The 21,841-nt window shown below is 37.9% G+C and overlaps 1 protein-coding gene across 8 annotated transcripts in view; it reads right to left on the bottom strand.

Annotated features, from left to right (window-relative positions):
* Positions 1-21,841, bottom strand: part of ubr5 (ubiquitin protein ligase E3 component n-recognin 5) — a 90,066-nt gene that overhangs the window by 42,138 nt on the left and 26,087 nt on the right. For all 8 annotated transcript variants that reach the window (XM_057833752.1, XM_057833753.1, XM_057833754.1 and 5 more), the window contains exons 11-21: positions 20,894-21,004; positions 20,629-20,783; positions 18,572-18,689; positions 16,732-16,916; positions 16,522-16,631; positions 10,703-10,815; positions 2,892-3,038; positions 2,698-2,809; positions 2,444-2,598; positions 2,164-2,361; positions 1,858-2,068 (exon numbers count right to left, since the gene is read on the bottom strand). In XM_057833752.1, the coding sequence (XP_057689735.1) occupies positions 1,858-2,068; positions 2,164-2,361; positions 2,444-2,598; positions 2,698-2,809; positions 2,892-3,038; positions 10,703-10,815; positions 16,522-16,631; positions 16,732-16,916; positions 18,572-18,689; positions 20,629-20,783; positions 20,894-21,004 (1,615 nt within the window). The remainder of the gene's footprint in view (positions 1-1,857; positions 2,069-2,163; positions 2,362-2,443; positions 2,599-2,697; positions 2,810-2,891; positions 3,039-10,702; positions 10,816-16,521; positions 16,632-16,731; positions 16,917-18,571; positions 18,690-20,628; positions 20,784-20,893; positions 21,005-21,841) is intronic.

The following is a 21,841-nucleotide window of genomic DNA, read 5'->3' as shown; positions in this document are numbered from 1 at the left end:
AATGGCAGTCAATGAGTCAAATTTGTATTCAAGTCCCACCCAAGCTAATTCCATAAATAGAACTGTATCCAAAAAAAGCTATATTCATCATAAAGGTTGCTTACATACACACCAACATTGCAACACTAAAAGTGACACGTGTCATTTACAACAATGAAATCATAGCGCGTTGCAACATAGGGCTTAAACTCATGATCCAAACCAGGAAGTCCCAAATTTGAGCATTAATCTGTTCCACTGTTCTAATTCCCCACTTGTTTTGAACTGCATTTGAGGATAGGCTTGCTATCAGCCTCATTTAATTCACAAATATTTCCACTTGCTTGTAGCATCCCTACAGCTGCGTACAGACATCAGTGTTGTAAAGTGACACATACTGTGATGTCGTCGTGTGTTGCATCAAACCACTTCTATGATGAATTAACTTGTAGTTGGTATACAGTTCTGTGCATCAACAATTTGTAGACAAAGGTGGAGTTTCACTTTTCGTTGCTACTCTCGCTCCTCACTGTCAGACCCAAGATGCTGCTGCTATTAATCTTTGAAGATTAGGCAGTATTCAGAATAGCTAAATCTAGCAAGGCTAACAGCTGTTTCCATCCAACACCAGTTTATTTTTCGAACTATCGGACCAGCACAGATGTAGGACTGACATTTTGCTTAACACAGCAATACGGTGAGTCAAAAACCAGGGTCTAGCCTGCTCCTAAATGGGGACATTTTGCTCCTAAAAATTGACAAAGTAAACCGTAATATTTGGACTATTAGATGCACCTGAGTATGAGCCGCCACCCACCAAATTTGACACAAAAACGGCATTTGTTTATAGATAAGCTGCCTCTGGACTATAAGCCGTGTCAGTCGTGATATGTACACCAAAAAATTAACTGGTAAAACTTTATTTGACAGTGGCATCATAAGACCAAATGAATCACCGTGATGCTTTGAACCAATTGGCTGCAAAGCTTCATTTGGCCATCACAGCTCCCCTGAGGGATGCCATCTGCTGTCAACCCTGTTGTCATCCAACATGCTTCCTAGCATGCAATGCAGTGCGACAGATGTTAACAACAATCAAAATACATGTTCTGTGCTAATTATTTCTTCAGTTACTGTTCCGATTGTTTCATTAATTGCAAGTAATGGTATTTGGTAACACTTTATTTGACAGTGCCGCCATAAGACTGCCATAAGACCATCATAATTATGACATGAAAGTGCCATGAGCATTAATGTATGATTATGACATATCATTTTGTATCATCTGGCAAATGATCTCACTTTTGAATAAATGTAAAAAATCAGGGCTGGACATGAATGGTGTTGGTGACATAATTTGCAGGATGACACTTAATGACATCTGTCATATGCCTTCATTAATGCCCATGATCGTTTCATATCATAATTATGATGGTCTCATGGCAGTCTTATGACGCCGCTGTCAAATAAAATGTTACCTATTAACCCAATAAATAAACAAAAAGACAGCACTGGACTATAAGCACCAGGATTCAAAATGAGGGGAAAAAAGTAGCGGCTTATAGCCCGAAAATTACGGTAAATAAATTGTTCATCTACTCACACCTGTGCAATCGCTAAATTTGCTAATTCTATTTTATTTTTTGATGCCGATTCAGGATTTAGCTCTGCCATTAGGCTCAGTTTTTGGCAGTCATGCAAAAACTGAGCTGCTTTGTATTCATCAGAAATATGGGTGCGCCTTAAATCCTCCATAAATTGGCCAATTGGAAGATAAAATGCTAAAAACTTAAATAGCAACTATTTGCCTACAAGCGTTAAGTGATGCAAGCCAATGCAAGACAAATTGTTGAAGCAGGTATAATACATCAGGCTTACCTTCCTCCTCTTTGGTTTCCTTGTTACTAACAGGAAAGCATACAGAAACAGCAGCATGCAGAATGTTGCGGTTTCCATCACAACGATGGCCAAGAAGTGCATTGAGGGCATGGCTACCCTGATCCAAGAGAAAGGCTTGTTCAAGGTTCACCAGGTACTGCCGACACGCTTCATAATCACAACGCAAAACATGCTGCATCAGCGTCTGTTTCTAAATAAGACAAGGAGGAAATTAACACAAAAAAATTACAAACAGTAAAAAGCATTTTGAGCATACCAAGTAAAGCTACATGTGAAACAAGTTACCTCAACAGCCATAATTATAATTGCAGCTTTCTTTTTTATGGTGGAGTTAGAGGGGAGATTGGCAAGAGAGTGCACCCCCATCCCGAGACTATTTATTGGTGGCAGATCTAGCCAGTCAGGATCTCGAATTCCACCCATGCAGTCCTTGGCCATTGGATAAATTGTGCCATTTCCATCTCGAAGAATGATTGGTGACTCCTACAGGAAGAATAAATTTTACGCTATCAATATATCACACTACATGCTCGATAAAAAAATAAAAAATAAAAAAATTAGTCACCTGTCCCGCAGTAAAGATGGCCACATTACGCTCATTTTGTCCTAAAAAAGCCATGTTGCTCGTTGGGAAGTTATTTTCCTGCTCAGCTTTGCCAGTGGCCAAGTCAAAAATACAGTACCTAACCCAATTACCGGTTTTCAGTACAGCATGGACTCCTGGAAGATGGCAATATGTATTACAGCTAGAAACTCTCCATTGAATAACATAGATAATATAAAAAAAAATAGGTTCAGGTAGTTTCAAGAATGACAAACCTTTGGAATCTACATTGACAGCCAGGATTTCTGCCTTTTCTGGGATACAAAGCTTTTTGGGTGTGCGCTGAAAACAATCGGGAACCTTAGGAGTTCCCCCAGTTTTGACGACCTGCCAAGATAAATAACATTACAACTCCAACCTATCGAGGGTGAGATACACAGGTGAACACCAGGAGGATGTTTTTGTTTACCTGCAGCTCATCTATTCTAAGGAGCCTACAGTCCTGAAGCAGTGAAGAGGGGTCGGAGTCTGGAGGGGCAGTGGTGCTCTGGTTGCTCACGCTACTTGATGTGCCCGGAAACTTCACTGCAACATATGCACCATCCACTTTCAGCACCTAGGCAACAGGTGAGAATGGTAATGTGTTAAATCGATTTTTAATTGGTCCGTAAGACACAGGGGCAACCCAGAGACAAGTGAATACTTTTCAGAGTCATATCCTGTACCTTAAGTTATCAGAGTACAGTGCTGTACTTTTTCCAAATTAAAAACCACCAAATATTATATACATACACTAAGCCTGAACGATATATCGTTTAGACATCGCCATCGCGATGTGCGTGTGCGCGATAGTCCCATCGCAAGCACGTGCGATAGTTTTTTTTTTTATCCACATACGCCTCACTTTCTGGTCTGCACACAGCCTCCTACCCTCCTTCTCCCAGCCTTTTGATCCTCTCAGTCACTGCGCACAACGATGGCTTTGATCTGGCCAAAGAAGCAGACTTCACACGGGCATCTGTCAATCATCGTTTAACTTCTTAAACAGTTGGAAGGAAGCCGCGCTGGAATGAATGTGTGTACTGTGGGGACGTTGGAGACATTTAAATGCCAGAAGTGATCATGAGGAGTTTGACATTTCTACATGTAACTTCAACGGTCACAGCTAAAGTAGATAAACAGAAGCATTTAATAAAGCCAAGCATTTATCTGCTACAGTACTTTATTCTTGTTCAAAAATGATTTGGTTGGACAGTTATGTTTAAAACGTATCATGATATTTGAAGTGCTTAAAAACCATTTATTTATATACATTTTTTAAATCACTTTGGGGGGGAAAAGTGAGAAAAAAACATGTCTTTTATGTATCTCTTTCCGATGCTAAATCTGAATAAATACATTGGGCACAAAAAACACACACACACAAAAAAAAAACAAAAAAAATGGGGGGTGGTGCACTACTTCGCAGTTTTTCCACTTATCGCGGCAGGTTCTGGTCCCCATTAACCGCGAAAAACAAGGGATGACTGTACACTGTGGTGAGTAATCTTCTGAAAATTTCTTGAAAAAAATATATATATACATTTTTTTTTTTTTAATATCGCAATATAATATCGCAATATATCGCAAATCCAAAAAAAATCGCAGCAATAGTTTTTTCCAATATCGTTCAGGCCTAACATACACACATATATATACACATATATATACATATATATACATATATATATATATATATATATATATATATATATTACGCCTGTCAACAATAACTTGTTAACGACCATGATCAATCTGGAAATATTAACGCATAAAAAAACAAAAACACGCAATTTACCGCTCACACCAAGTTTGGCCACAACTGCCTCCCGTAGTCCCACATGCTGATGTTTACATTCTCCGCACGGCAATGCAGGACAAAATGCAGCCAGCCACAATGAGTGAGGATGATGACCAAATTCCGTTTTAAAAAGCTGCCTAACGGAAATCTGGATAAAACCCCAGTTGTGTGCACATACTGATGTAATGAACTGTCCTTCGATTGAAGCTCAACCAGCCTAAAGTACCACCTTCGGGCAAAGCATATCTTCGCTAGTGTTAGCAATGACGCTAACACTGCGGGAACAAGCCGCAGTCATTAAGCTACACTGGCAGAGTGCGGACTTGGACTTGCCAACAAAAAGACAACAAGTAGGTTGACTACTGCTATCGCTACATGGGTAGCCAGAGACTGTAGAGTGTGGACCCATTAACAAAGTGGAAGATGAGGGCCTTGGAAATCCAATAACAACAAACAACAACAACCAATGACAAACCACTAGACAGGTACAAGGCAGTGCCAGCATGGACTCATGTCCACTACAGTGGTGGTCTGCGCACAATGGTGCCCACAGTAAGCTGGCCCACCTTGCAAAAAACAGTATCTGGTCACACCTGCCACAATCGTTCTTTGCGAGAGACTACTTTCTTTGACAGGGCACATTGTTCAAAAGAAAAGGTCTGCTCTGTTATCTGAAAATGTCAACAAGCTAGTTTGCCTGAGCAGTTGGTTAAAAAAAAAAAAAAAAGTATGGCTAACCTAAGCAGTGTTTCTAAACACCTTTACACAGTTTAGTGTAATTTTTTTCAGTTAAGTGTGTGAAATTTTTTTTTTTTTTTATATATATCTCACATAGCTTTCAGGCCATTTAGTGTAAAACTGCAAATGCTGCATTTATTTGTGTGAAATGTTCAATTTAACAGACAAGTTGTTTACACATTTTTTGAAACACTAGCTATTGTTACTGTATTGTGCCTGTCTGCTCCTTAAATTTGCAGTTAATTTTGGGTAATATTCCAAACAGTACTTGAGCCACATTGTTAGTCTGAGGCACTTTAATCTGTTAAGTTTCTTTGTTGTATAATGCAGACATTTTATTTTTTATTTTATACGAGCAGAGTTGTTAAATAAAATTTTAAAAATATTTGGTTAAGTATTAATTCAGTCACACATCATACAATTCATCTTAAAACAAATTTTAAGTCAATTACAGTATTTTCCTAGATTTTTTTTTCCTGAAGAGCAACTTTATTCATCCCGAGGGAAATGTGATTAATCATGATTAATCACACAGTTGACATATGATTAACTAGATTAAATGTTTCAATCGTTTGACAGCACTTTACATTTGGCAGAAAACCCCCAATTTGGCCAACTTTCAAAAGTGTCCGATATGCATTGGAAAGCTTCAAATCACAATTTTCTGGGGGAAAAAATTTTTGAACAGGAGGGCATTTAAAAAAAATGTTTTTTTTTTTTTTTTAAAACAGCGAAACCCTATCTGGAGGTGAGAGCACGCGAGAGCAGAATTAAAGATGCTATGACTTTTACGAGATATTATCGCGTATTTGGCTTGTTTTGATCCAAAAACTCCATGTAGCATGTATCACCGAGGTTCAAGACACAGCTGTGAATGGCCACAGCTGGATTTTTGGGGGTATTTTATGGGTGAAACATGGTAATATAACAAGGGTCGCGATGCAGAAATCACAGACATCAAGGAGTGGTCGAGATTTTCTTTTTCATCTATTTACCCTTTTAAAGTTTTTTTTTTCTTCCAATTTTTCTTTGTTTGGATCAAATATTTATCATCTAAAATATTGGGGAAAATGCGACAGTAACAAAAAAAATACAAGTAAGCGATAGTTATGAGGTAGATATCTGACTTATTTATAGACTTTTTTTCATTGTGACGTAATTTGTTTAAGTTTAAAATATGCGAGTGAATAATTTTTAAAAGACGTTTATTATTTTTAAATGAAATATTAGGCATCAATAATGATTCTAAGCTAAAAATGACAGACATTTTGAATAATATAATTAATTTCCTTCGTTTTATGGCTGGTTGAAACAAAAGCGGTTGCGCGACGTCTGTAAACGGGGGGTTTCCAGGGTAAAATGGACAAATTAAAAATAGCTCTGAGGCTTAATGCGGCATGAATCTGCTACGCCAGCATATAAACATTTTTCTATCAAACGCAACAGTTCTTTTGGCTTAAAATACAGCAGTTTATTTTAAAGATGAGTGCAAGAGCACTTGTGTTTTCCGCCATATATATATGTAATTTTTTATAAAATCATTATCAATAATACCAGCTAATGCTTTACTTTGTTAACTTAGGCAGTGTTCACAACTCCATATCATTTTAAATATTGCTGTCATCAGCCAGAATCCACATTACTCATTTCACAAAAAAAGACAGTATGTTGATCCGTCAACATCACACAGTTAAAAAGAGCAAGTCATGTAATACTTCTTTTATTATTATTTGTCAACATCTAGGTAAGGCAAAATTCCAATTATCTATGCTCAGATTTTTAGCTTTGTGCTTTGGTTTTCAAGTTATTGACATCTGAATCCTGATTGGACAATACCATGGCAACGGGAAGTAACATTTTTCAAGAAATAATCAATAAAACTATATATATTTTTAAGTTGTATCTACCTACCTAATATGAACTAAAGGTACCACAGTTTACAGCAGTAAGCAAGTAAGCACTTTGCTCAATGCCTGTATGCATCTGGTTACCCTCATTACAATGTATAAAATGTACTACTGAGATTTAAAAAAAAAAAAAAAAAAAAACATGCCCATTTTTTGTTTTACAGGATTTTAATACTTTTCATAAAAAAATAAAAAAAATTAAAAAATTAAAAAACATTGATGTCAGTGTTGATGTTCAGGGTGTAGTGCTCTCAACTTCACTTATTTCTCTTTGGAGCACCTCTCAAACTCCATTTTCAGATCCCCCTCAAATGTTCCAAATCGAGTCTGGACTCCCAAGAGTCATTTGATATCTTGGATGTGTGCATAAGGTTGTTGTCCAACTGCAAGAAGTCCCAATTTGAAGTAGAGAGAGCTCCGATTCTGGTTTTTAACCCAGGATGTGTCTGTACATGTCATGTTGTCATGATGTTCATGTCTGGACATCCTACTACCATTTGTATTTTTTGCATTGTGAGAAATACACTTCATTTTAAGCACCTGCTCATATTGAGTCCTGAAGAAACAAAACGAGCATATAGAAATTGTTTCATTCAATTTCCTTTCCACTTATTCTCACAGTGGTCGCACGGTTGCTGGAACCCATCCCAGCTAACTATGGATAGTAGGTGGGGTACACCCTGAATTGGTTACCAGCCATTCGCTGGACCCATAGAGACAAACAAACAAACAAACAAAAAAAAAAACAATCGCGCACACACAGTCATACCGGATAACTTGAAACGGTCAATCAGCATACTATGTATGTTTTTGGGATGTGGAATGAAATTGGAATACCTGGAGAAAATCCACAGAGGCACAGAGAGAACATGCAAACTCAACACAGGAAGGTCAGAGCCCTGGATTGAACCCCTGATCTCTGAACTGTGAAGCGGTCGTGTTAACCACTTACCGCCACCCAACTTTTTTCGACTATTAATTTGTATGTTTTAAAAAACATGCCATACAATATCTTTTATAGAGCTGAAAGTCAACTGCAGCAGTGCAAATAAAAGTTACAGTATTTGTGACACGAAACAAAATTATGTGCAAAAAAGAAACTTTTAAATTCCCAATCTTTAATTAAAAAACAAAAAACTTCACTTAATTGCTGAAAAATTAACCATTGATTCTGGACTCGAATCTGTTTATATAAGAGCTGCTTCGAGTAGGATTTAAGATCATTGCTCATTAGAGGGCCACTTACAGTACAGTACAGTAGTCCAATGTTTTTCTCTTAGTGATTCTTGGGTGGTTTTAGTGAGATCCATGTCCTGCACTGAGACCAAGCTTTCTGACAATGGACAGGTTATTTCTCAATAGAGTACCTTGGTTGTGCACTTTGCACAGATTCAAGACCGGCTGTTCCAGACGCAAAAAAAATGTTTATGTTTCAGTGAGTACAGTTTACGGTTTTGTGTCCATTCTAGGTTTAACAGCAGGATAAGATTTTTTTTTAATGGGTGTATAAATCAGACACTGAACTTCATAAAGCAGACATGTCCAAAGTCCGGCCCGGGGGCCAAATGCGGCCTGTGGTCGGGTTTCATCCGGCCCCCAGCCTCTGTCATAAAATCAATAACGTCTGGCCCGCACAGACTTAATAAATTGGTCAGCAGTACTGCTACAAGCATATGAATTAGCTTACACACTAAATGCTGCTCCTCATTTACCCACTAAAAGGGAGCAGCACTCTAAGCAACATTACCACATGTGACCCTTTACTCCCAATTTTCTAAAATGGCGACAATCAACAACAAAAAAAGTTGACTGCAACGGCTGGCGCTTCAAGGATAGGTGGAAACTGGGCTATTTCGTCACTAAAATACGCAACGACTGTGTCTGCCTCATTTGCAAAGAGACAGTCGCTGTTTTTAAAGAGTTCAATATGAGGCGATATTACCAAACAAGACACGCTGACATGTACGACAAGATTACAGGGTAGATACGTAGCGAGAAATTCAAGCAACTTGAAGCTAGTTTAATTTCACAGCAGCAGTATTTCGCAAGCGCCCGAGAGTCGAAAGAGAATGCCACAAAGGCTACTTGCAAAATTGTTGAAATTATTAATTTAAAAAAAAAAAAGAAAGAAAAGTAGTGCTGCAACGATTAATCGATTAACTCGAGTATTCGATTAGAAAAAAATATTCAAACTAAATTTTGTTGCTTCGAGTATTCGTTTAATTAAAGTGGCATTGTAATGGTTGATTTTAAAAGTGTTTGCATTTAATTTTACTGATGAGGGTGGATACAATGCCCTCTGGTCTGCCTCTTTTCACATGGCTGAATCCAACTGTTCCCTGTTAAGACCGACATAAGCTAAGTTTTTGTTTGAGCGAATGTTTTTTTTTAATGCATTCTTAATTTAGTTTGTAGGTATATTTAGCCATTTTTTTGTAGGCATATGTGTCTGAACCACTTGTTAAGAGCATTGTAAAAAAAAAAAAAAACTTTAGCATTTTATAGCATTTAAGCTAGCAGACTATTTCTGTCCAAGTTAGCCAATTGTTCTTTTGTTGTACACAGATCCTCATTTTTAAAAAAAATTATATCGTTTGAGGCTCAGCTCAGGTGTTTTAATTTTTCATGTTCCTTATCCGATTACTCGATTATTCGAACTAACTAGTCCATCGATTAATCGACTACTAAAATATTTGATCGTTGCAGCCCTATAATAAAGCAAATGTGACACACAGAACGACTTGCTAAAATTTGCTTGAATATATTGTTCTACGTAAAGGACGTCAGCCAAGGTCGGTCCCCCACATTTTTGCCACACCAAATCTGGCCCCTTTTGCAAAAAGTTTGGACACCCCTGTCATAAAGCATAGAGTTTGGAACATTCGATTCTTTTTTTTTATTTTTTATGATTGAAACACTTGCTTAAAAGTCTAAGATTTACTCCCACCTAAGGCTCTTCTCCCTTAATCTCATCATAAGTAACAAGCCAATGTGCCCACATTTGACAGGTCACCATTAACGACAAAAGTAACACATAGGCTTGTTACAAAAATAGCTCAACATTGATGTGATAATGTGATTTTCAACGAATGTTAATTAATAATCTCAAAGTGATCATTTGAGTATTTAAACACTTGCTTAAAAAATACTTTAGCATTTTCAAAATTTTTATGTTATTTTATGCTGTTATTCTATTCTATATTGTTTAATCATACCATATTTATCAAGAGTAAATGAAGGTGATTTGGGATTATTTAGTACTTCATACGTGTTATACTGGCTCTCAATTAAAAAAAGGTAGGCAAATCCTGCTTTAGCAAGAATCCTGGAGGCTCTGATGTTTCCATTTGCACATGATGAGGGCCGCAGAATCGGTCATTTTTCTGTCTCCTTTTCAGATGTGTATATTGACAAAATCCTCTCTCAGAAGTCACCAATTATTTTGACTTCATGCTTAGTTTTCACTCTGACATGCAATGCCAACATTGGGAACTTGTAAGAAAGAATGGTGCTGTTCCAGATCATATCCAATCAAAGGAATTTACTACAAGTGGGCTGCAGTGAAGATGAATATAAAAGGAACAAGGATGATCAGTGGAAAATGGAGGCACCAAATCTTTTTTCACAAAACAAAACAAAAAATTAGAAAAAATGTGCGATGCTGTGTGTTAAGGGCTGTTGAGATTTTAGGCTGTGTATAGAATTGTGAGGAAAAAATTACGGAATAAATCTGTAACAAGTCTTTAATCATTCTGTACATGCAAGGGCATGACATTATAACATTTAAATACTGACCTTTCCTACAGGAACGTTTTTAACATCCTCCACAAACACCACCTCTCTGAGGGGCCACTGCTCCTCATTCACCTTTTCTTCCTCCTTTGGGGCTGGGGTGGAACGCCTTCGCTCTGCAAGTTTTACACCAAACAAAAAGTTAGTGGAGGTACCAATTTAAACAAATAACTGAAGGAAATTTCAATTGTGTCAAGGAGAGATTGAATGTTAATGTTTACACAGCATATTGTAATGGACGAATTTGGCACGCATTGAATTTTTTCCAGAAAACACAATATTTCTCCCAGAAATGAATGCAATTACAAGTTTTTTTTTTGTTTTTTTTTCCCTCGACGTATTTCTTGAATGTGCCTTTGAAAAACACAAACTAAAAGAAAAAAAGCCAAAATTGACAATTTACCGGTAAACTAAATTTAAAAAAAAATGGCCTGGACCAAAAAAATTGTTGGCACCCTGAATTCAATATTTGCTTGCACTCTCATTGGAAGAAACAACAAAGCAATCGCTTCTAATAACCATCAACAGGTTTCTTGCACCTCTCAGATGGAATTTTTGACCACTTTTTTGTGAACTGCTTCAGGTCTCTCAGACTTGAAGGGTCCCTTCTTGCAACAACAAATTTGAGATATCTCCATAGATGTTCAATGGGATTTTGATCTGGACTCAGTAATGGCCAGATCAAAACTTTCCAAGCGCTTTGTCTCCTACCATTTCTTGGTGCCATGCTTTGGGTCAGTTTCCTGCTGGATCACCCATGACCTATGATTCACACACGGTTCAGCCCTATATTGCAGCCCAAAATATTTTGATATTGCATTGTACATCTTTCGCTGCCATTAGATTTCAGAACAGGACATCTAATCTGAAATTTCTGTTGACGTGTGGAACTCATCATGCACTCATACAATTTAAAGTTGTCCACTAGAATCACTTTTCAAAAGCTAAACTGTCTCGTAGTTAGACAAACGAAAACCCAGCCTGTGACAGATGTCATAGTGCACCTCCTATTTTAGTACACGATTTGGCCCGGTCCTCTATTTAGTTTATGGAAGTCTGTTTTTTATACCTTATCTGAATTCCTGCTGTGTGTTATTTAGCCGTCCCAGACCTGAACTTAACACGGATAAACAAATACTGCTCTCATTTTAGTCTTCAATTGCAAGGAGAGTTATTTTATTAAGATGGAAAGACCAAACTCACCCCTTCTCATGCGCACTGGGTAAGGGATATGTTGTATATAGACCGAAAAAAGATCAGATTCACTGTGAGGTTCTGAAAATGCTGTTTGATAGTTTGGTGTAGGGCTGGGCGATATGGCCTTAAACATGTATCACGATAAATTGAGCAGATTTATCTCGATAACGATAAATGACGATAAATTCGCCCAAGCGGACTGTTATATAATTTGAAAATCTGAATCAATGCATGAAATACAGATGAACTATTTCTTGTTGATTTATTCACCAGCATTCAATTTGATATACTGTATTTAACAATTGTACATGCAGTCTAAACATTAAGTTTATAAAAATGTATTTTAAGCAATAAGAATTCAAGTATGAACATTTATAACAGCGTGTATGACTTGAACAATGTACATTGTCAAAATCAGTATGCCTGTGCAAACATGTAACACAAATGACTTGCAGCTTGAACAGTACACTTCAAAAAGACAACTTATTGTTAATGGCTGCTGTGACATAATTATTAAATACAAGTGTTTACTTTATGGTTTAAGGGGTTTTTTCCCCCCAGTGCATTTTTTAATAAATGCACGCACAATAAAAATAGCTGGGGCCATTTCTCGGTCATTATAAGTTTTGCCGTTGGATTGTACTTTATGCTGAATGCTTTACCAACACAAAAGCTATCAGAGGAATCACACACAGACAGATACAAAATAACGCCACATAGTAATTGCTAGATGCAGTCCGTGCCCAATCCACTCATTAAGTTCAGCCGTTTCGACAAGGTTAGAGCCGCTATCCGACTCCATAACGTTCATTTGTAGCGTTAGCCGCTAGCTAGCGTTAGCCTGGCTACCAGTAGAAAGCACTGAAAGCACCATCTCCGGAAATCGTGAGAACAAAGGAGGACAGCGGGTGAAAGCCTGTCTGGATGCCACCAAGAGTCTACTAAATGTCGGTTGAAAGTTTGGTGAACCTCCCTTAAGCCACACTCCATCACGTTTTGCTTGTAGCGTTAGCTGCTAGCGTTAGCTTACCGGGCTTTTGTTTGATTGGCTTCCTGATGATCACGTGACTCCCTACGTAAGCACATTCACTGCTTTCTTAAAGGGGAATGAACATAGACGAACAACACAGAATCAAAGCGGGATGAAAAGACTATATTTTCTTGTTTTATTAATTTACCGAATTTACCGACATGGTCAAAATTACGTCGGTCATCGTTAAGAATTTCGGTGACGGTAAATTTTCGGTTTACCGCCCTACTCTAGTTTGGTGCAACTGTTTTTTTTTTTTTTTTTTTTTTTTTTTTTTTTTTTTTTTTTTTAAATCTACCAGTTTTTTCTGAATATGAACACCCCCACCCATTTTTTAAAAATTATTTATATATATATATTTTTTTTCCTGTATAATTATTTTTTGTGTATTGACACCTATATTTTATATTATACAATATGGTTGATGGTCACGATCAAATTTTGAATGCACTTTGGCTAAAAAACAACACTTGTTTTGGATGTGTGTGTCAGCTGTTTGGGGGTTTTATATTTGATAAAAATAATAAGTACTCTTTTGTATTGTAACTGCCAATGCGTGTGGTACATTATTTACTTCTATTCTCAGTTTCTTTAAGGTGCAGCATTTAAAAGTGCACATAGTGCTATTTTTGGAAAGAGCTTGTCTACGGATGAAGTCGCTGAGGAGAGGGTCGTATGGGCTTCCCTTTTAAAGCTCCTGTCCCTACGACTGGATGAAGCGGAAGAATGTATGGTATGGCATAACAATGGAGGAAGCCTTGATAAATGAGTTTTCTTCATTTTTTCCCTGAGCTTTAGGACTCTATAGGAGGGGCTTCAAACCGCTTCCTGCTCATCCAAATTTATATATTGAAGGGTTTGTGTGAAACCAGATGGAACTTCACGTTTCTGCCTTTACGCAGCAGTTATCCCTCTTATTAAATGAGCAAAGCTGTGGTTTTCTTGCGCAACTAGAATGTTTGACAACCCTCGCTGTTTAAATTTGGAAGCGCTGAGGTAGCAACATTTCAGGAAGTCATGCTGACAAGTGGGACACAGCCTTACGGCTTCTCTACCGCCGGACCTTTATCACGCGAGTTCCGCTAGCTAGCATGAAGTGGACTTAAGTTCCAAAGGGGAAATTAGGTCAACCACTACAACTTTTATTTTATCAAGACCTTCATTTCAACATCCAAATGTAACGGAGGTGAGAAAAGGAAGCACGTTAATGGTGACAAATTGGAGCTGAACAAGTTGAGGTGGCCATGTGCGTGGCACACCGAAATGTAAATTCTTGGCCGAAAACAATAGCAGAAATGAAGAAGGCCAAGACTGAAAACCGAAACACTGAAATAGAGAACCTATTGATTTATTTTTATTTTCAAAATTCACCCATCCCATTTCAAACACTGCTAAACTAATTCATGTCAACAACGGTCGCCTGAATTCCAATTTGACGTACTAGACAGTTTAGGCTGCAGCCAAACATGCAAAATGTGGCCTATATCGACTTTAAATCTACATTAAAAAGTGGCTTAGATCGGATTTTAAAATATTTGCATTATAGTATCTCACTTGAGCCGTATAAAGGCAACAAAAATAAATCAGGATTGGGTTACTTCGGTCTGTGCTGTGAATACAGCTTACGGCCCAAAGTGCGTGTGTCACTGATCAACGTATCCTGCAATTCACAAAGGTTCTGTTCATAAGCAACCCTTGCTCCCGAACTAAGACACCACGAGCTAGCAAATTTAATCAAATCACTAAGCGGAGATTTTATTTTTTATTTTATTTTTTTTAAAGATTCCCAAGCTTAAAATATTTATTGAAGTACAGCAGTTTTAGTGTATCATATTCATTTTGGTTCACTTCACAGTTTGGTTGTTTTATAGATTTTTTCCTAATAAAATTTATTACTACAGTGAGCTAAGCGCTCCATGCGAACCAAAGGCCCAGGAGATTCCGCACGAGGCCTTAAGTGACGGACACGATTGACCAAGAAGGGTATACGCAAATAGCTTGCAGGCGTGACAAATGGCATCATGAAAAACAGCAAGCCAGAAGCCTGAACTAGAAGACCCTCCTCCTTAACTTCTGTCTCCTGTTGGGCCAGCTGCCTTGAGCAACGGCCGGCCGGAGACACTTCTGCTGGTGCTAGCGCGGTGAAGCACATTTTGGCTTCCCTGTTAAAGTTACCAATGGACCAGGCATGAAAATGGGTCAAGGGTTAAAAAGGTTAGAAGGGTGTGGAGGAAATATGTTCCGGTAGGGCTGTCCCAAACGACAAATTTTCTCCCGATTAGTAAGCCGACTATTTTTACGATTAATAAAAATAAAAATCGACTAAAGGGGGAAAAAAAAAAAAAAAAGTTTTTTTTTTTTTTTTTTTTTTTTTTTTACTAATTTAGCTATTAATTTTTTTTTTATTCATTCACAAAAACATTTTGGAACACTACTAAAGTACAAATAAACATGTAAATAACAATCACACATAAACAATGAGGTCAAATGTTGATAGCATTTACTAGTGCAAAAGAATGGAATGTAAACAGATTCAGAACACTGACTTCACCTTTCCAACATTATTCAAAACAATTCTTTAAAAAAAATAACATTATTATTATAGTATACTATATATATAATATTTATAATATTCATTGCCAATCATATTTTTCAAAAAGGAATTTCGGCGAAAGGTGACTGATTTTCATGCCTGCAATGGACAAAGGAAAGTGGATGAATCGAAAGTTGTGTGGCAATATTGCTCCACAGAGATTGTGTACGCTGCAAGAAACGCGTCCACGGCACCATCTGACAATGACTTTTTGACATCTACATGTAATAAAATCAGATTGATATCACTGTAACCAGATCTGTGCTTTAGGCAAAAAATGTGGATACCTGGCTAAGTGGATACGTGGACAAGTAAAAAACTAAGTTTGAATAGTAACTTGTCATGTTTATGTTCCAGCTGTTGCTGCTAAAGTTAAGTTTTGCTTATTTATCTTATTGTAACGTTTTTACAATCTTAGATATATTTTTCAATTTCAAAACTCAGTTTAATGTATTTGAACCCAATGGGTGCCATATATTTATTTTTGAATATTTAAAAAAAAAAAAAAAAATCCTGCCTTTTTGTACAAAAGAAAAGAATTTCATTTTAGTTTACCGTTACACCCCTAGTACATAGTGATACATGTACCATGCTGGTATACCCCCAGGCCAACCCCAACCCCAGTGAGAAAAGTCGGTACCACGTTTTTTTTTTTTTTTTTTTTTCCTTTTTAAGTAACGATACTTTTGTCTTTGCATCAGTTTGCTGTACTGTATATTCATGGTTAATTATTAACATGGACAATTCTAATCAATTTGAGGGAAGAGTCCATTAACCACAGGAATTCTATTCTTGGTCAGGCTCGTTGAACACTGCAGGAAAAAAAATATATAAAGATCCATCTGTGGAGTTGGGGGGAAAAAACAACTTGCGTATAACTGCCATCTGTTTAGTCTTTGGTGTAATGAGAGCACATTGAGTGATAGACCAATGCTGAAGCCGGAAGGAGAAAAGCCAAAACATGACAGTGCGAGAAAAGTACAGGTCAAGAGAAAGACATACTGTATGGCAGGGAAGCACTGCTAGCAATGGAGGAGGTATCACTGCATGTAGAAGCTGGAGAAGGAGGAGGACCCATCTCAGTCTTCACCAACTCCGGCTTGCTTTCTGTCCTAATGAGTATAATAACATTTTGACTTAATAGAGCTGACTGATTTGTTTTATTTATATATTTAATATGATAGATGGGATAGGGTGTACAAAGAAACTAACTTGGTTTCTTGGGTTTTAGTGGTCTTCTCCATGTTCTTTAGGCTCTCTGGCGAACGCAGCTGAAACCTGCAGCTGTCATTCATATTCCACACAGACTCCAACAAAACGCCCACTTTGGGAATCCCTGCATTAACTGAAAAGGCCACTGCTCCAGCATGGTAGAGTGGATTATTCCTCAGGCATACCTATGGAAATATGTTAAAATGTATAAAAATGCCAAGGATCCAACAATCAGTATGCTAAAGCAATGGCCCAGTTTCACTAAAGTGACCTGCACAATTTTTTGCACTTCCATTATCAAAAAATAAATGTACTACTTTTTAGAACTCCGTTGGGGTTCTGACCATAGATACAGTGCCCAAAGGGTTGAGCACTAGATACATTGCAGTTTGCTGACTGTTTGGATGAAAAACAGAATGTGAAAAGAACACAAAACTTGCCTGACAAAAAAAAAAAAAAAAAAAAGAAAAACCTTCCCTTGCGATTAGGGATGCAACGATACAGTTAAGTCAAGGTTCGGTACGATTTTCATTATAAGGGAAACGATTTTTGATTCGATTCAATACATTTAATGCTCCGAAACTAAAAAAAAGTGCTATTTTACAATTAGTTTTTTTACGAAAAAATACAAAATACAAAAATAACAATGCCATCATATACAGTAAACATGCATTTTAGTGAATAATATTTGTGTGCTTGCTTCTTACTGATCTGAAGAAATTTTGTATAAAAGTGCTGAGAACAGTCTTTACTGTTTGTAAAGTGAGGCAGGGCACACTGTTCATTACCACATGAGCAAAACATCCTATTTGTGGTCCAAGTCCATCTGTGTCACATACTGAATTAACAATATTTGCAGCTTTATCTATTGTCACTGGTATGGATTGTTTTGGCCTGCTTAACTTCCATTCAGTCATGGCTGTTTTTAATTCATCGATGTAGTATATGGACTAGGCGTACCAATATCACTCTGGGCTCACGCAGCCAATGGCATGGGGGGATCTAACGTAGCACATCTAGGTTGCTATTTGATTATATCTAGTGTGTGCGCGCGAGTATTCTCAGGGCATTAAAAAAGTTGACGCCACAGAAATCACGTCTGCTCATTACTGCAAAACACGAGCCTTTGACAATCGACTTTCATAAACAGGACGAGTTTGAAGTACACCGCTCTTAATTTGCCACTCATTGTTCATCATCTAACCGTGAGTTAGCTCTCTGTGTCCCAGGGTGTTAAGCTGTCTGGTGTCAAACAGAGGCTAGTCGTAGCAGCCAAGTCGGCAACAATATATTGGCGGGCATTGCTGTACATATCCGTAAAGACAGTCTTTGTTAAATATGCACAAGTGGGGATAGCGTAACAGCAAACCCCAAATGCTGTCACACAACGGATCTGTACGTTGAAGCCAGCAAGCGGCCTCATTAAGCTTCAGTCTTTCCTCACGAGCAATGATCCTCGTGCACCACGGCTCCCGCACTTTAGGCAGTTTGGGGGAGGAGAGGACGGTGGCTACCAGCAGGGAGGAGCCTTCTCAAAGCTTTTTTTAACAAGGCAAAGATGCGCCGGACATTATAGCGTGAGAGACCACAATAAAAAGTTCGAAAAATACATTTTGGGAGCTTTTTCAATTGGATCGAATGTTTTTGCATATTGAATCGAAGAGGGCGTATCGAACGGTTTAATATAAAACCGAGTATTGTTGCATCCTTACTTGCGATCAAAACTGGGCTTACTATAACAAACTGAACTAGAATATACCACTTAACATTTTCTAGTATGAGCAATTCTGTGGACTGCAGCTGAGTCATGACATAAATCCCAAAAACAGATCGCTCTTACTTGGGTTCCCACTGTGATGTTGGGTATTGAGGAAATGCCAGCACTTGACTTTGGCTTTTTATTCTTGGCTCTGGCCTTTTCAAGCATTTTCTTCCGTTGACTAAAAGGCACCACACCCCTGCAGATAGATGACAGACGACAGATATGCATGCATTTTTCATTTCAAATCCATTACAATGAAGTCAGAATGACATGTTGAAATAATGTCAGATATTTGTGTCATATATAATGTCTGTGGTTTTAAACTAGAGATCGACAGATATAGGTTTTTCAGGACCGATACAAATACTGATCATTAGTAGTTTGAGGGAGCGAAACCGATTGTTTGAGCCGATATGTTTGCAGTAAAATTGTAAAAGTTGGCGTAAAAAAAGATTTAATTATACAAACACTGAAATTCATTGAAATGCCTAAAGCATGTTTATTCAAACACATAAATAGAAAATAATAGCTCCAGAAGTGCCTGAATTTCCTAGACTCACAAACATCTCTGATAAAGTTGAACAAAAGGTTAAACAGATAGCTCTCTGAATTATTTACACAGAAAAGAAAGCCCTGATGATCTCCTCTAAGTATCCTTGAGCAAGATGGTAAACCCCACATTGGTCCTGGTGCTGTGTCACCAGTAGGGTAGATGAGGATACAGTGTGAAGCACTTTGAGGGCCTTAAAAAGGTGAAAAGGCGCAATACAAGCTTAACTCCATTTACCATTTAACCAATCAGAGGACGGGGTGAATACTAAGGAAGTTCCAAAAAAAATCGACTATTAGAGCATCACGATTCGACACGTGACAATTCGATTACGATTGATAAAGCTTCAAAAACGACGATTATTCCTAATAACTTTATGACAGCTGCTCGTAACGGAACGAAATTCAGGACACGTCTGCCGCCCAGACACCTTTAACGGACGCACGCACAACATTATGATGGATGCTGCCGGTTACTGAGCGAGAGATTTACTTCTTTTCAAATGACTGGAAAATAAATTTGTGTATGAGAAAAACAGGGACCCGGCGGTCGCGCTTCTGTGCGCAAGTTATTTTTTAGAACAAGAGGGGAAGAGAGATGGTTCGTTGCTCCTTGTCTTTCAGCAGTCCAGCAGTAGGTTCAAGTCGTGTTAATTGGAAAAAGTCCCTCGTGTTTTGCCAAGTCCCATGTCGTCAATCAGAGGTGAGTACACGAACCCTCTTGTACTGATGCATAACGTTTAAAACCAGGATTAAGTACAGCGGTAATACTACAAACATGCGAAATAGTCCAGAAATCTGTGAAAACAAAGTATATTGGTTATGGTCTTATTTCTAAAGACACCGTTTACAGAAAATGTGGAATTCATTCCATCAGTGTAAATGTTATTGTATTGTTGAAAGAAATAAGTACTGCCTTTGAAACAACTAACGTTTTTGCACCTTCTTGTGAAAAAGAGTATCTCAAGATCAGCTAAGTGTTGTATGGGCATGTTGAGAAAGATGTACTGCCTTTAAAATAGTAAATGTTTTTGGACTTTCTCGTATAAAAAAGGGTTCTTCTATGGGCATGTTTCCATCGTTCCTGTTGAATCATTACAATATTGTAAATAATGGACATGAATTTGTTTGGTTACTTTATTAATTAGTAATGTACGATGCATCGAAATCGTGGTAACTGTGATCATCTTCAATACCGTGATCATCGTTTAATAATGGAATCGTAGCACCCTGAATCGTAATCGAATCGAATTGTGGGGTGCCTAAGATGCTACACACCTATTGAATACTAGTGCAGGAGACAGCAGGCAAGAGAGGCGTGGCCGCACCTCAGCCAAAATAACCCAGTTTCAAATCTTTTTTTTTTTTTATATCGGCCGATCGGAGAGAGAAAAAAAAAAAAGGGTGATATCGATATACGTCAAATTTCCGAATATTGGCGCCAATAATCGGCCTGGCCGATAATCGGTCCATCTATTTTATACATGTGGCTGCAAAAAAAAGTTTACACGACCAATTTTTAATGCTATTTTAAAAAGAAAACATTTAATGTAACCGTATGTGTATTAAGTGTAAGTTCTTCTTACCACCAGTAGAGGCTGTTCTCTAATTGTGCACAGGTGTAGAGTGCACAGCAGTAGAGGGACACCATTCGTTCCCCCTGAAGTTCAGGGAAAGCTTGAGCAGTGTGCTCCAGCTTTGCAGCTACTGTGTTTAGTGTGTCATCAACCCAAGTTGCCACCTATACAACGCACAGGAATCATAAATGATCAAATAGATATGCACAGACGAGAGAAGTGTGCAGTTGTGGACCGTAAATCATACATGTCCATGGGATAAAAAGCTAAATACCTTGTTGGTCTCTGTTGCTACAGTGGCTCTGATGCTATTGGCTGACAATAAGGTGATCCTTTCATTGGCCAACCCCAGGAAGGACACACGAGGATGATGAATGGAAGGATTCTAAGAGGACAAATGACCGTAATGAGACAGCAGTTCTCAATGACGCTAAAGAAATCACACAGTGTAAACGTGACTAAATCACAAAACAGATTAGGCTATAAGGGGTTACTGAGACAACTCTAGCACAGAGGCACTACCTTCTGTAAAATATTTCATTGTCGATCAATTATAAACTGCGGCAAATATTTTGTACTATACCACTACTCAACACGTACATACTTGGCAAAAAGATCTATCCTGATGTGGGCCACTTTATGTAAAGATATACAAACCTTATTACATTTTCAATTATTCGATGAAAACCATAAGAGTTTTTCCCCCTTCAACTATTAATTTTATCTTAATATAAACGCTAACCAACCTATCACAAATGTGAAATGCATCCAATACTGCTAGATTATGAAAGGAATGTAAACAGAAGCGGCACAGTACCAGACATGTTTTGCACAATTCAAAAGAAATACTATAATGACAGATAAATCCAATAAAACCTTTGGCGGAATTGTTGAAGCAACAAAAATGGGATGACATGAGTCAAGTTATGTTTTGGCAATAACACAAACACAAATTCAGATTATCAGCGCTAGGTATTTCACCATCCTTGCCTTGTGTGCAGACGTATTTTTTTGAGCCAGATGTCGTTACGTTGTTGTCGACAAGTACGTATTGCACGTATGCACTGCGCATGCGTTCTATATACTCGGAGGTCACTATCTTTAATGATCACGTGATTAAGAGGCCTTCTTATTTTTCGCATCAGTGCCAACTGCTCTTGTTGTGCGAGGAACAGGGCCATTAGTTCTCAGGAGCCATCGTACACTGCACTGATGGTGCAAA

This window comes from Corythoichthys intestinalis, chromosome 4, assembly GCF_030265065.1.
Source record: "Corythoichthys intestinalis isolate RoL2023-P3 chromosome 4, ASM3026506v1, whole genome shotgun sequence".
Taxonomy (NCBI): Eukaryota; Metazoa; Chordata; class Actinopteri; order Syngnathiformes; family Syngnathidae; genus Corythoichthys; species Corythoichthys intestinalis.
The sequence above is the reverse complement of the archived record's forward strand: the minus strand, read 5'-3'. Positions and strand labels throughout refer to the sequence as shown.